Source organism: Ictalurus furcatus, chromosome 20, assembly GCF_023375685.1.
Source record: "Ictalurus furcatus strain D&B chromosome 20, Billie_1.0, whole genome shotgun sequence".
In the NCBI taxonomy this organism is placed as follows: domain Eukaryota; kingdom Metazoa; phylum Chordata; class Actinopteri; order Siluriformes; family Ictaluridae; genus Ictalurus; species Ictalurus furcatus.
In genome coordinates, this window is record NC_071274.1 from 14903744 (window position 1) to 14917643 (window position 13900).

The following is a 13900-nucleotide window of genomic DNA, read 5'->3' on the forward strand; positions in this document are numbered from 1 at the left end:
GCATGTTATCAATAAAAAACTGAAAGATCTCTGTTTGGGGTGCGAAGTGGATCATCCGAGTCAGCTTAGACACTCTTGTCTCTTCGAACCTGACGCATATTTCTTTGACAAATACTTTGAGGAACTATCACGTGATCTGCTCAAGCCTGGGCTTAAACATTTCATCGCTCAAGCTTTGAGTCGGTTTGGTTTGAGGGCTAACCCTCAGAGAATTCAAGGATCGGTGGATGCCGTTCTACATGAGCTGAGGGAAGAAGTGTACATCGTGCAAAGGCTTAACGAGGTCAGAGAGAAACTTGTGGATTTCAGCAGCGAGCAGATCGTCTACGACGCTGTGGACAGCTGGAAGGGGGTCACACCAACCGTTTGAGATAGGGAATGTGTGCAGCGCTACAGGATTAGCAAAGAGTCTGCTTAAACGCCGTATTAGGTGCGAGATGTCCAGTCTGTTGTACAAATGCCTTACGGACTGTGTTGGTGTATCCGTAGCTGTAAACGGATGCGATGTTGACCCGAGACGTCTAACAAATCTCGTGAATCAGATGTGTCTTGTGCGAGGTACGGTGTGTGATTGGACTGCTTTGGTACATATGTGTATTAACGCATGCGAACCGATTTTGGTTTCTATCACAAAAATACTAGATCTTGTGACTGAATGTGGCAGACGTATTAGAATTGCAGACATTTTATGTATGTGTACATATGTGTATGATGTGTGTGAAATTCTGCTGTCGAGAAATGACTAGACAGATGTCTGTGAAATAATCGACGCATTTATAGCGTATGTGGTTGACAAAAACACTGTGATGTGTATAAAATTCCTACACTCCCTCAATGATGTATGATAACGTTTATGATCTTTTACTGAAATAAATACCAAGACGTTTAAGACCATCTGTGTTATTATTTTGTGATTGTTAAAGTGTCGACATGTTAGGAGACATGACAGCAGACCTGAAAAAAGTCTATTACACACCTTCAAATGCGGGGTCTTTTGGTGGGAAAAAACGTTTAAAAGACGGTGTTTTAAAGGAAACAGGGGTTCGTTTAACAGATAAGCAAGTTTCGGATTGGCTTGTCGGCGAGGATGCTTACACGCTACACAGAACTGCACCGCTAAAATACAAAAGAAATCGTGTTTTTGTTTATGGTATTGATATGCAGTTTCAGGCAGATCTGGTCGATATGTCTGCATACGCCAAGGAAAACGACAACGTTCATTTTCTGTTGACGTGCATAGACATGTTTAGTAAATATGCGTGGACTCAGGTTTTAAAAAACAAATCCGGTGTTGAGGTGTCTAAAGCTTTCCAATCTATACTGGATGAGGGCAGGGTGCCCCGTAAACTACAGACAGATAGTGGGAAAGGATTTTTTAATAAACATTTTCAAAGCATGACAAAAAAGTACAACATACAACATTTTGCAACAGCCACCGATTTAAAAGCGTGCATCGTCGAGCGGTTTAATAGGACCTTAAAAGGGCGGATGTGGAGATATTTAACTGCTACAAACTCCAAACGTTATATCGATATTCTACAAGACATCACGGACGGATACAATGCCAGCTATCACAGGAGCATTAAGATGAGACCTATTGATATGGCCAAAGAAAATGAATCTGCCGTGTATAAAAACCTATATGGATCTAAAGACGGCCCCGGCGTAACCCCTAAATTTAAATATAAAGTTGGCGACATTGTTAGAATTTCTAAAGTAAGAGGTCCGTTCACAAAAGGTTATAAAGAAAACTACACGCACGAGTTTTTCACTATAACAGTATGCATATCACGCGAACATCCCGTCTATAGGTTGTGTGATTATGACGGCGATGTCATCGATGGTGTTTTTTATGAAGAGGAATTACAAAAAATATTTGTGAACAAAAACAAAACATTTAAAGTGGAAAAAATTTTAGACAAGAAGAAACAAGGTCGAAAAACAATGGTTTTGGTTAGATGGCTCGGATGGCCCTCAAAATTCGCATCGTGGATCGACCAGAAAGAATTGGTCGATGTACAGAATCCCATAAAAACAGACGAAACCTCGTAGATGGCACACATTCATTTAAAAACCAACCATGACTGCGGGTGGTTTTTATGTAACGCTTCCCTGTAATGCATCAAGGACTGTTTATCCGGAAAATAGTATCTCCTGTTATACAACTCGATTATCGAAAACTATCAATCTAAAAGGAGAATGGCAAGTCGGGTTAATCGAATTTGAATATCCGCTGTCGTGGTACACATTTAATGAGGAAGATGCTACGTTCATTTTCAACTATGGTGAAACAACGAAGACTGAGAATCGGGTCACCGAATATAATATTGAAGGCAGTATATCAAACGCATCTTACAGGTTAAAGACTGGATATTATGACGACGTCCTTTTTTTGATCAGGGAGATCAACGCGACTGTGACACAACGTGCGAGTCTCGGCTATGACCATATTAAAAATAAAATTTTTCTCAAAGGCCCTCCGAAGACATTGCTGACATTTTATGGAAAGGTGGCCAATATTTTAGGATTAAAACCGGGAGTTGCTATTGAAACTACGGACCATGCTGTTGAAAGATCTGGCATGGCTTATGCGCCTTTTCAGGCTGACATTAATGCGGGGTTTTACAGTATGTATATTTATACCGATATCATAGAATACCAGACCGTGGGTGATTTCTACGTGCCGCTACTGAGATGTGTACATATAGAGGGGGAGAACCACAAGAATGTTAGTGTTAGATACGACACCCCACACTACGTATCGGTTAATAAATCGTCCGTCAGTGAGATAACCATACAGGTGAAAGACGATTAAAATGGAGACGTGCGCTTCAGTTACGGGAAGATGTGTGCCAAGCTGCATTTTAGGCCTGTGAAACAATTTGTTTAAAAAAATAATCATAATGTCATATTTCAACAATCACCACACGGACCCTCTGCGTTATGTCCAATATTACCAGAATCAAGCGGGGAATGGGCTCCCCGGTTATGCAGGGGGCGGAGTTATGTATGGAGCCGGGTTAGGGGGTGTGTTTAGAGGTCTCTTTAGAATGGCCATTCCTTTGCTAAAACGCGGTTTTAGCATAGCCAAACCACATCTTAAATCAGCAGCAAAAAACATACTAAGCGATGTTGTTAGCAATACATTATCGCATACGTTTAATAATAATAATAACAACAATAATAACACTCAAGATGGATCCGGACTAATGGTGATGACTCGCAGAAGAGCATCTAAACCGCCAGGGGCTCGGAGGAGTGGCCAAACGACGAAGAAAAGAAAACAAATCACCAAGAAATCGTCAGTTGTAAAACGCAAGCACAAGAAGACGCCAACCAGCTCTACAGCAAAAAGACCAAAGACCTGTGTTAAAACAATATTTTAGACCATGTCTTTACTACACAATATGTCAGAAGAATGTTTAAAAACTGAGCTGGACCTATTCACAGTACCATTAACACAAACCTTTATTGAAAAAAATACATATATAGAAGTACCACCGTTGTCAGCAATATCAGAAACATCGCCTCTGGAGTTTTTTTATTGCGGGGACTGGAGAGGATTATGTGGACCTAAACAACACCCTGGTTTTTTTGCGTCTCAAAATCACTAACGCAGACGGCACAGACATAGCAGACGGAGCCCCTGTGGGACTTATTAACTATGCCGGATCTACGATATTTTCACAAGTGGACGTGTCGCTTGGAGACCATCTCATATCACAAAGTTCCAACACATATCCTTATCGATGCATAATAGAGTGTGTCACCAATTATGGTAAAGACGCTCTTGAAACGCTGTTCTCAGCGGGGCTCTTTTACAAAGACACTGCTGGTCACATGGACGTAACGGACCCCGCTGGTGGTAATAGAGGTTTGACCAAACGAGCTGCATTTACCAACGCCAGCAACGTTGTTGAACTACTGGCCCCCATTCACAGTGACATATTCTTTCAAGAAAAACTAATGCTTAACGGCGTGGACATTAAAATTCGCATGACGAGGGCAAAAGATGAATTCTGTTTGATGAGGAGCGACACTGTGGCCTATAAACTAAACATCATGTCAGCTTCACTGTTTGTGAAAAAAGTGTCGGTATCACCAGGTGTGAGATTGGGGCACGCGCAAGCATTGCTCTCAACGCCAGCCAAATACCCCATCGACAGGGTGTGTGTGAAAAACTTCTCAATCCCTGTAGGCTCACGTGTTTGTAATCAAGAAAACTTGTTCTTAGGAACTCTACCAAAATCCGTTGTTCTGGCTATGGTTGATAATGACGCATTTACAGGCTCGTATAATAAAAATCCGTTCGCCTTTAAAAACTATGACCTAGAATTTTTGGCAGTTTATCTGGACGGCCAACAACACCCCGCTAAACCTCTGCAGCCTGAATATGGAAGTGGCTCTGCGGTACGCGAATTTTACCAGTTAGCGCTGGCTTCTGGAAAGCATCTTAAAAATCAACCTCTAGCTATTGATAGGGAGGATTTTCTGCATGGGTATACTCTTTATGCGTTTAATCTCACGCCGGACGAAGACTGCAGTCAACACGTGTCGCTTATCAAGTCTGGGAACATTAGGCTAGAAGCACGTTTTAGACAACCTCTACCCCGAACGATCAACTTAATTGTTTATGCCATATTTGACAGCATCATCGAAGTGTCAAATCGCAGACAGATCCTGGTTGATTACTATTAATAGGCAGAATGGACACCATCCAGCTTACGGCTATAATGGATAAGATCTCGTGTAATACCCATTTTCTCGGCGTACTACCGTGTGACCACCTACCAAAAGCCCCCTTGAGAAAATTACCATCCATGGTGATAATCAACACGCATCCTTCAGGACTCCCGGGTGAACACTGGCTAGCCATCTACATAAACGAGGTCGGCGTGGGTTGTTTTTTTGACAGCTTTGGTAATAAACCAGATGACAGTCGTTTTCCACAGAATATCAAAAACTTTCTAAACCGAAATTCTAGAGTGATTCAACATTCAGCAGTACAAGTCCAAGATTTTTCATCAGAGACCTGTGGGCAGCATTGTGTGTTTTTTCTCTATCATATGGTGAAGGGACATGATTATGACCGTGTGTTGAAGATGTATACCGGCGATTTTATTAAAAATGACAAGATGGTGTCAGCATTTATGAAAAAACTAAGACTAAAAAAAGGTCTTTGTAATGAAAATGTTTTCAGATGTATTCGTTGTGTTCAGACAGGTGAAATGTTTATGTCTAACACTAGATATTTTCAATAAAAAGAAAGAAAAGAGATTTCTTCTTTTTTGACGCTTTATTATTATTATTATTATTATTATTATTATTATTATTATTATTAACATTATTATTATTATTGTTATACAAACACCACATACAGCAATACAGATAATAACAAGATCATAAACAAAAGAAAACTCGTGGATTAAAAACGTAGCCACTGACTCGTGTCAAGAGTGGGTGATTTGAATACAGGGCCATCTGAATAATTTGATTGTGCTGATGGTGTGGTCGGAAGTATTTTCTGTTTTTTACGCTCTTAGACGAGTTGGTTATAGGCGAAGTCGATTTGGTTTTGAAAGATTTAATTGCGTGTCTGACATAATGGTTTGGCACCGTTGAGTATGCTTTGTTTAAAGTAGCAAAAGCCTCCAGAAATTCAAGCCAGCCGACAGGTCTTCGGGCATCAGAAATCTTTTGCGGAGCCGTGATCCCTTTAACTAAATCAAGCATATGTGAGCCAGGAATAGTTCTACCGTTAAACACAAACTCCCCCGAATCGTCCCAAGATGTGACATCTTTCATTTTAGACATTTTATCTAAAATGTAGCGAGCGTTTTTTACACTCCTCTGCGGAATATTCTTCAAAATATCAGCCGCTACGTTATCTAAACCGTCGTGGTGGTTTACGCCGGGCGGCGCAGACGGCTTTTCTTGTTCAGGATGCTCAGTCTGCATAGGTGTCAATGTTAATGTACTATTTTCACGGTCCCCCTGTTTAGCGACTGTTAAAAAGCGCTGTAAAACGTTTGTGTACAGCTTCGCTTTTTCATAACTGTCCAAGTCAGAGCGGTGCAAGATATTTCTTATAGCTATGTCCAAATCATTCTCCACGATTTGCTGAATAGATTTGCGTGCTGTCCCGGTCTTTAGTTTGTCCAGCTGGTGCTGCGGGACTAAAAAACATTTTCTCTGCGTACTCCATTTCCTCTGTTATCTAGATGCAATCAGGCTGGAGATGAAAGGAATAGCCACGCTTAAGAGTGGTAGAAGAAAGCCCCCCTGTTGATTTATTACACGTCTCTTTCTTTTAACACCAACAGTCTTATCCGCTACAAATTTGATTACGCTTTTCCTTTTTCTGAGTTTCTGATATTGTTGAGATGTGAGAGGTATATTGCCGTAGAGAACATTAAGAGCCACTTCACACAATGTCGCAGTGAGTTCGTCTGTGGCAGTTTGTAAAATAATCCGCCTTTGTTTGGGTGACGCTTTTAATAATATTTTTAAAAGCGGCAGGTTTCTACAAAGTCTGGCAGACATTTCGCTATCTTCTTTTCTGGAGATATACCACAGGGTGTGGCGCAAGTAAATCTGTTCTGAGCCGATAGTGTTCGGGAGTTTTTGTTTTATAATCGATCAGCAGATACCCGAAAGGCTTGCTGGTTGCGTCTTGATAACATTCCATAAAAAATTTTGTGTTGCCGGGATACATTTGTCTTCCTAGAACACTGACTTGATTAGCATCTCGGGGATTTTTAAACAACATTAGATAATTTGTGTTTAAGCTGATGGTCCTACTGGCTTTCCCTTGGCAAAATAAATTCTGTACAATATAAATAGCGCTAAGATTTCTATGATGTACATATTGGGTAAAGACCTTCTCCACTTCGTTGCTCCCGCTGGCCTCTTTCATCAGATCATCGAGGATTAACAAATTAACTGTGTTGGCCGGAAACAGAGCATCATCATTCAGAGTCTGTGGTAATCCTTCAACTAATTTTATTTTGTACATTTTCAACAATTCATCATACAACGGTTGCCAACAATCATAAATATACACAATATTTTCAATTTTTTTTAGAAATCAAATGTACAGCATTTTGCAACAACATTTTTACAAAATATGACTTCCCCGAGTTTGAAGGACCGCTTATCACACATGAAAAAGGGTGATGTAATTGGAAATCAAACCCCTCTGTGTCTTGCACACCCCTATGTCCAAAAAGATTGTCATAAGCCATATGGGATCGTTGTGAAATCTGGGAGTAGTACGCATTTGTTGTACACAACCTTAAACTTTTTAACAACTGACCTGTTGTGTAGTGTGAATTGTTTTTTATTACATACAATGGTATCTGTGTATGCCAGTATATGACGACTATTATCCTCCCCCACGACGTAGTGATTGACAAGTCCAATCAGGGTGTCTAATCTAATGGCTTTTGAATTTACTGCGTTGAGCGTGACACCTTTGGCTTTCATGCATACCTTACCCTTCGCAGTGCGGTAGCCATATGTTTTTGGTCCGCCTGAACAAAATTCTACAATATGATCACCAGCTCCAACCTCGTCAGTTAAATTACCGAGATAGGGGCCCAACGGAGGTTCCCAGTCGCCCTCTCTAGATGTAAAGATCACACTGTCTGTGTGACTGTACAACAGCCTGTCACCCAATTTGTCCATTAATTCGTAAAGTTCTAGACGGGCATGAGCTGTTGTGAAAGCCCCAAGAAAGATGTTGATGTCGCGAGTCTGTCCCCCTTTCCCATCCGCATAACACCACTGAATTAGAGCCACGCTGTCTGAAACGAAGGAAAAGTGTTTAACATCATACCCGTCACCGAATATGTGCTGTGTAAATTGTTCCGGGTCCGAAATTAACTCTGTACACGGCAAGTTTTCACGCATGGAGAAACGACCCCAAAGTGAGTTCAGCAGAAGTTTGTTAATAGAACGCCGTGCTGGGTTGCGACTTATCTTACCGGCGTCCATCTTAATCCCCTCTTTCTCAAAGTAGTCTGAGATGTAGGATTCCTTGTCTGCGTCTGTCATAACGTGTGCGGGGAAACCGCTGGCCTCTTGTTTATATTGTAAAAATGTTTTAACATAATCACAAAACAAAGTTTCTGACCGTTGTGGAAAATGCCACACCTCGTCCACGTTCGTTAGAATATAACCCTTTTCCACACCTTTCAACAGCTCTATGCTGACCCAACACCCTGAAATAGCTCTTTCCTCATCAGTATGACCACACGGTCTGATTCTGATGTTTGGCGCATGTACGACAAAGTGGAAACATAAGCTTACCACCGGTCCTGTAGGGAAGGACGGGGTGAAGCAGTTTTCGTGGTGGCAGTACTGTAGCCTTGACAAAGCCATAATAATTTTCAAGAGGTTCAAAATCCTTGAAAATTATTTGTGGATGTCCTATGGGGTAACATTTTTTGGCCTGGCGAAAGGGGTACAAACTTGTAAAGTCGACATATCGTATTTTTTCACTATTGTCGGCTTTGTGATACAATTTGTACGCGTTAGTACGACCACCAAATAGTGCGTTGCGCGGTTTCAATCGTTCAGGATGTGTGTAAGTGGACATAAACGCCATTACAGCGACATCGTTCTGTTTAGCGTTATTCCAATCACATTCCCACATCACCTCAATATCGAGACCATACGCCTTTTCCAAAATTTCGACCTTATCATCAAACTGTCTTCTGAGCAAACCGTAGGGCACTTTTGATAACGGATGTAAATGGTTTGGGTTATAACGACATTCATGCCCGTGAAACATGCATCCGTTGAATTCGAAACCGTATTTGACACCATCCTTTTCATAATAACCATCGAGATGATATTTTCCAATCACCATCTCTCCATAATTTAAAGCATGCTGAATGTTCACGCCTCGTGTTGTTTTGACATATTCAAGCCATTCAATGGAAACGGCTGAATATGTCTTGTTCTGATTTGTGTATGCATTGTTATGGGTCAGAGCTAGTGTGTCTTTAGGTAGATAGTGGGTTTTATACATGGCCATGCAGCACGCTGCTAAAGTGGTGTATCTGAATGGGTCGAGTTTGGTACATTGTATGAATTCGTCACGGTACTTCATGCATGCCTCACGGAGCAAAACGACGTCGTTCTTGCCGTACATGGCAATAAATCAAAAACCTTACCCGACACCGTAACATACCACTCATCAAACAGAGCCCTCTCTTTGTCAGACATTGTCTCATAGCCGTAGAAATGCTTATCAGGGTATGGGCCTACGTAGTCTTCATTTTCTGTTCTATTGAACAGATGTGGAAAATGACCTTTCTCAGCACAGGTTAGATTTAACGCGGCGGATGTCATGGACAGACGCATAGGGATAAAAGAGTAGCTATCGAGGAAACGTTGCTTGAATGTCTTATCATACATTAAAATGATCCAACAGCCTTGCATAGTAATTTGCAGTGTTAGCCCTGCTTTTGCAAAATATTCCAATAGTATAAAATTGTCAAACCCTGAAGCGTTATGTGCAACCCATGTGTAATTCTGATAATGAGGCTGTCTAAACTTTTTAACAAGTTGATCTATACAGTCTGTACCAGCGGCTGTGAACTCTTCCCCTTTAAATGTAATGGCGCATACGAAATTTGCTACGTGTTTACCATCCGTGTGTTGTGTCTCAAAATCATAATAAATGTATTTGTCGCTAGGTGGTTCCATTTTTATCGGTTGTATGAAACATTGGTGTACTCCGTCATTAACCAATTCAGCTTTACAATGGATACAGTGTTCTGCAGGGCACGCATGTTTTTTTGGTGCTGCTCCGTTGACGTGATATCGCCTATTACATTTCTGACAGTATTTAGTGACATCACACTGAGCGTACTGTTGTCCTGTTTGCGTTTGTTTATGCGCGTTGTAACAGTAGGCTGATCTGCAGTACCGCAAACAATCGTGACATTGCCTCGTTTTGCCAACGTATTTATGACAATCAGGTGCATTACATACATCGCAAACGTATTTACACCTGTGGTCTCTAGGCTAGTAAAACCATGATAGCAGTATTCGCACACGTATGGTGTACCGATGAATGCTTTTAGGTTCTTAATCAAGAAATAATGTTCGTTGTGTAAATACAAGAACACGGTCTTATTATGAGGCTTGTCATTGTTCGTAAAGTGTTCCAACAGACCAGAACATGTCCTATGGAACACCACTATTTTAACATGTAACAACCGTTCAAACCGTGTGATGTCATTAAACCCTATCTTTTGTTGTACCGAATACCCTACAGTTTTCTGTAGAGACGCGGCTAACGACTCAAGTTCACCACATGGCGTATGCGGTTGTAGAAAATGGGACAGACAGATCGCAAAACACAGATTGTTAGATATGTTGTTGGGACAGAACAGATTCATTCTGTTTCTGGCAATAACCTCGTTATGAGCTAAATCACGTATCTTTCGATAAGCACCACCGTGTTTATCGCGAGCTATAGACACGTTCAGATCTAGACATTCATCAGCCCGTACGTCAGAATTACTTTGCATAATGTTCTCTAGTTGTTGTGTGAATATGTGCAAATCGTAATCGTTATCAGGTGACAAGACAGTGTTAACGTCAGAGGGTAGACTAGGGCCTCTCAAGGTAATGTTGATTAAGCCCCCATCGCCGGCCAGCAGTCTGGAAAACGACACTATTTCAGACATGATATCATGCAGAAATATAGCGTACGCTGCCAGGTCTGGAGCGGTTATCACACGCATGTTTATACGACGCCGTATCTCCAATCCATTAAATCTGCGTCTCGGTACCACTGTATAACCACCAACAGACCCACCCTCTTTTAGATTAAACGATTGACTGTCTGACCCCCACCCCACCTGCTGTGATTTGAATCGCTGTCTAACAACGAATTTGAACCGATGTCTAACAACGAATTAGGCAGTGGTTCTGTTTGAACCTCAGCCATTGATCTAACAATGTTCAATAAGTCCAACAAAGTATCGGTGGTAGACTGCTGTCTATTCAGATCCTCCATTGTCCGAATTAAAGCCTGTAACGTCTCTGTATTGCAACGCTGTTCAAAAGTACACAGACCATCATCGTCGCATCTTCTAAATTTAACTGCAGCTCCCAGATTACACGAGTTTTCACCACACCGCTTTGACATTTTTACAGATTTTTTTTTTAATTGAAACAAAAACTAGTAAAAAAAATCACACACAGTAAACCAGATACGCACCAGCAAATAAACACACGCACACACACACACACACACAGGGGTATAAAATACTTATTGTACAACTCACCCGAGTTACTTGTTTTTAACTAACTGTACAAACTGTTTTAACAATTCCGTTTTCAGGTGTTGACTGTGATCAACGCGACGAATCTCCCCAGCAAGAAGCTTCTGGGTTGCTATGATTTGTTTATGTGTGATGGTATGGTTTTGTAATGTTTCCACAACACTTTGATTATAAAGATGCTGATTCTTCTCTATAATGTCCAGACGCTCGGTGACGCTAGCAAAAGTATTTTCAAATCCAGCAATACGATCCTCGATGGCCTTGAACCCGGTTCGTATCACCTCCGCCGAGTCTCTGTTATTGTCTATAACATCAGTAGCCTCGCGACCAAATGCTTCTTGGTTTGAAGGCAGATCGTCTCCAGGAACCGAGGTAAATACACAGGCGTCCCACGAATCAAACAGCTCCTGATTCCAGTTCAAACAAGAGTCTATAGCGCGCGGTTCATTCACAGCTGACTCTGTTGGGGAAAAAACCACAAAACATTGCTTAGGATACCGGCACTAATTAGGATGATGAAACACTCTTTTTTTAAAAAATTAAAAATACATGCTACATACCGTCTGTCGATCGTGGGGGAGATCTTGATCGTTTACGTTTAGACGTAGCGACACCCGCGCTGTGGACCTGAGCGACTGTTTTACGCTTGGCCTTTCCAGAGCTCGTTGGTATACCGCGTTCAGTGGAAACCGCGGCACTATTTTTGAACTCGGGTGCAGCGATCTTGTTTACAAGATTTGACAAGCCTCGAACAGTAAACAAACGAACACAATACATAAGAAAACATCTTAAACCGCTTTTAAACATAACAGATAAATATCTCATTATTACAGATCTTACCCAACACGGGGTTTTCCAACCTGACTCGCGGGACTTCTGTGTTCGACCCTTTGTGTAAAATAAAGTAAAATCATTAAACACATACACATCATACATAGGATCGAACACTTATAAAGAATAACAACGTACGTACCGCTTGCCTTGTTCAGAAACTTGATTTCGTCTACGATGTCCGGGATAGACACAATGTCAGCATCACCTGTAGCGTTAGATACCTGTTTTATCCACCACAATAAACCCATAAATTCGTTTATAAATAAAAACATTCTTAACTATGGGTAATAATAATAATAATAATAATAATAATAATAATAATAAAATAAAACAAAACACTTACTGTTACGACAGACAGCCATCGCCTCTTTGAAGTATTCTCCAAAATAAAATATAAAGCTTTAGAGGTGAGTTAAACGAGAATCGACGATTCGCCTAAAATTACACAGCGCTCTGATACACAGCCAAGATCTTAGAGACTTCTGCGTAACTGACCCTACTTTTAAACATAAAGCATACCTATTGTAGGGTGTGTCGTAAAGCCATTAACACCCCCGCAGACACTCATTATCATAAACAATCTGTAGGATCACACCACGACCCCCCTAGTCATAAAAAAAACTCTTGGTCAGGAAGAAACAAAGGGCCATAAATTAAGCACTCCTAGAGAAACGCAGGCCTGACAAGGAAGAGGCCATAAATTAACCCTCTAGTTCTACCGCCGTGATTGACATTTTGACAGAACGTACTGGCTACGCTGAAAACACGTGTATGGGTGTGTTTAGAGAGAGAGAGAGACGTGTCTGAAAACACGTATGTGGGGGCGGGGTTTAGCGACAGTGAGGCGTCTCAGTTTAACTTCATTACTGCTTAACACAGCGACTGGAAGACATCTCTGGAAAATACTTATCTCCTAGTTTAAACATCTTTTAACCAGCACTTTAACATTTTTACATCGTAAGGATCTTTGTTTAGAAGTCATGTAATATGCGCTATTCTTTTTAAACAGCTCTTTTAACCATTTTTACCTCCTAAAGTTTTTGTGTGTTTTTTTGGAAGCCTAGTAATACGGATTGTTTTTAAACAGCTCTTTTAATCATTTTTACATCCTAAAGGTTTGTGTTTAGAATGTATGTAATACAAACGATTATTTTAAACAGATTCTTTTTTTTTTTTAAAAAAGACGCTTTAACTCCTAAACATTTTATTCAAAGGTAAACCGGGATCCCTAAAAAACATAATCAACAATTGTTTTCATTTATTTCACAAAACAAATATTCTACTCATATATGTACACATTCAAACATCATGCTTTTCTAAAAATGTGTTTACACAAACGAAATAACGCCACAAAGTAACACAAACACATCCCCATATTAAAAACATTATTTCTTTTCAGACGTATTTCACCCCACCAAAAACCAAACTCATTAACATAAACACCTTTTGTTGGGAGGGGGACTATCCCCCCCAACACACACCTCTCCACAACACCCCCAGACACAAAGGAGCCAGATTGACCAGCTGATAAACTCCATAGGGTTACCCCCCTCACCACCCCTACAGACCTGTCAGTCAGGGAAGCACAGGGGGTCATAAATTATCACACACAACACTTTGATTGACAGTTTGACAGAAAGTGTATGATATAACTACTCACATTTTCTTGAGACATGTATGAACAAAAGTATCAAAGGAATTTTGATATTCAAAACCATTTGTAACATGCTGGCAAATGCTAAAAACCAGATGTGAGGGTGTAT

The 13900-nt window shown here is 40.8% G+C and overlaps 1 protein-coding gene across 1 annotated transcript; it reads right to left on the minus strand.

Annotated features, from left to right (window-relative positions):
- Positions 1-11311: 11311 nt before the first annotated feature.
- Positions 11312-13352, minus strand: LOC128623809 (uncharacterized). The gene is made up of 3 exons (XM_053650914.1): positions 12277-13352; positions 11864-12191; positions 11312-11763 (listed from the first exon to the last, which is right to left on the minus strand). The coding sequence occupies exons 2-3, from the start codon at positions 12126-12128 to the stop codon at positions 11312-11314; spliced, it is 717 nt and encodes a 238-aa protein (XP_053506889.1). The 5' UTR covers positions 12129-12191; positions 12277-13352.
- Positions 13353-13900: the final 548 nt, after the last annotated feature.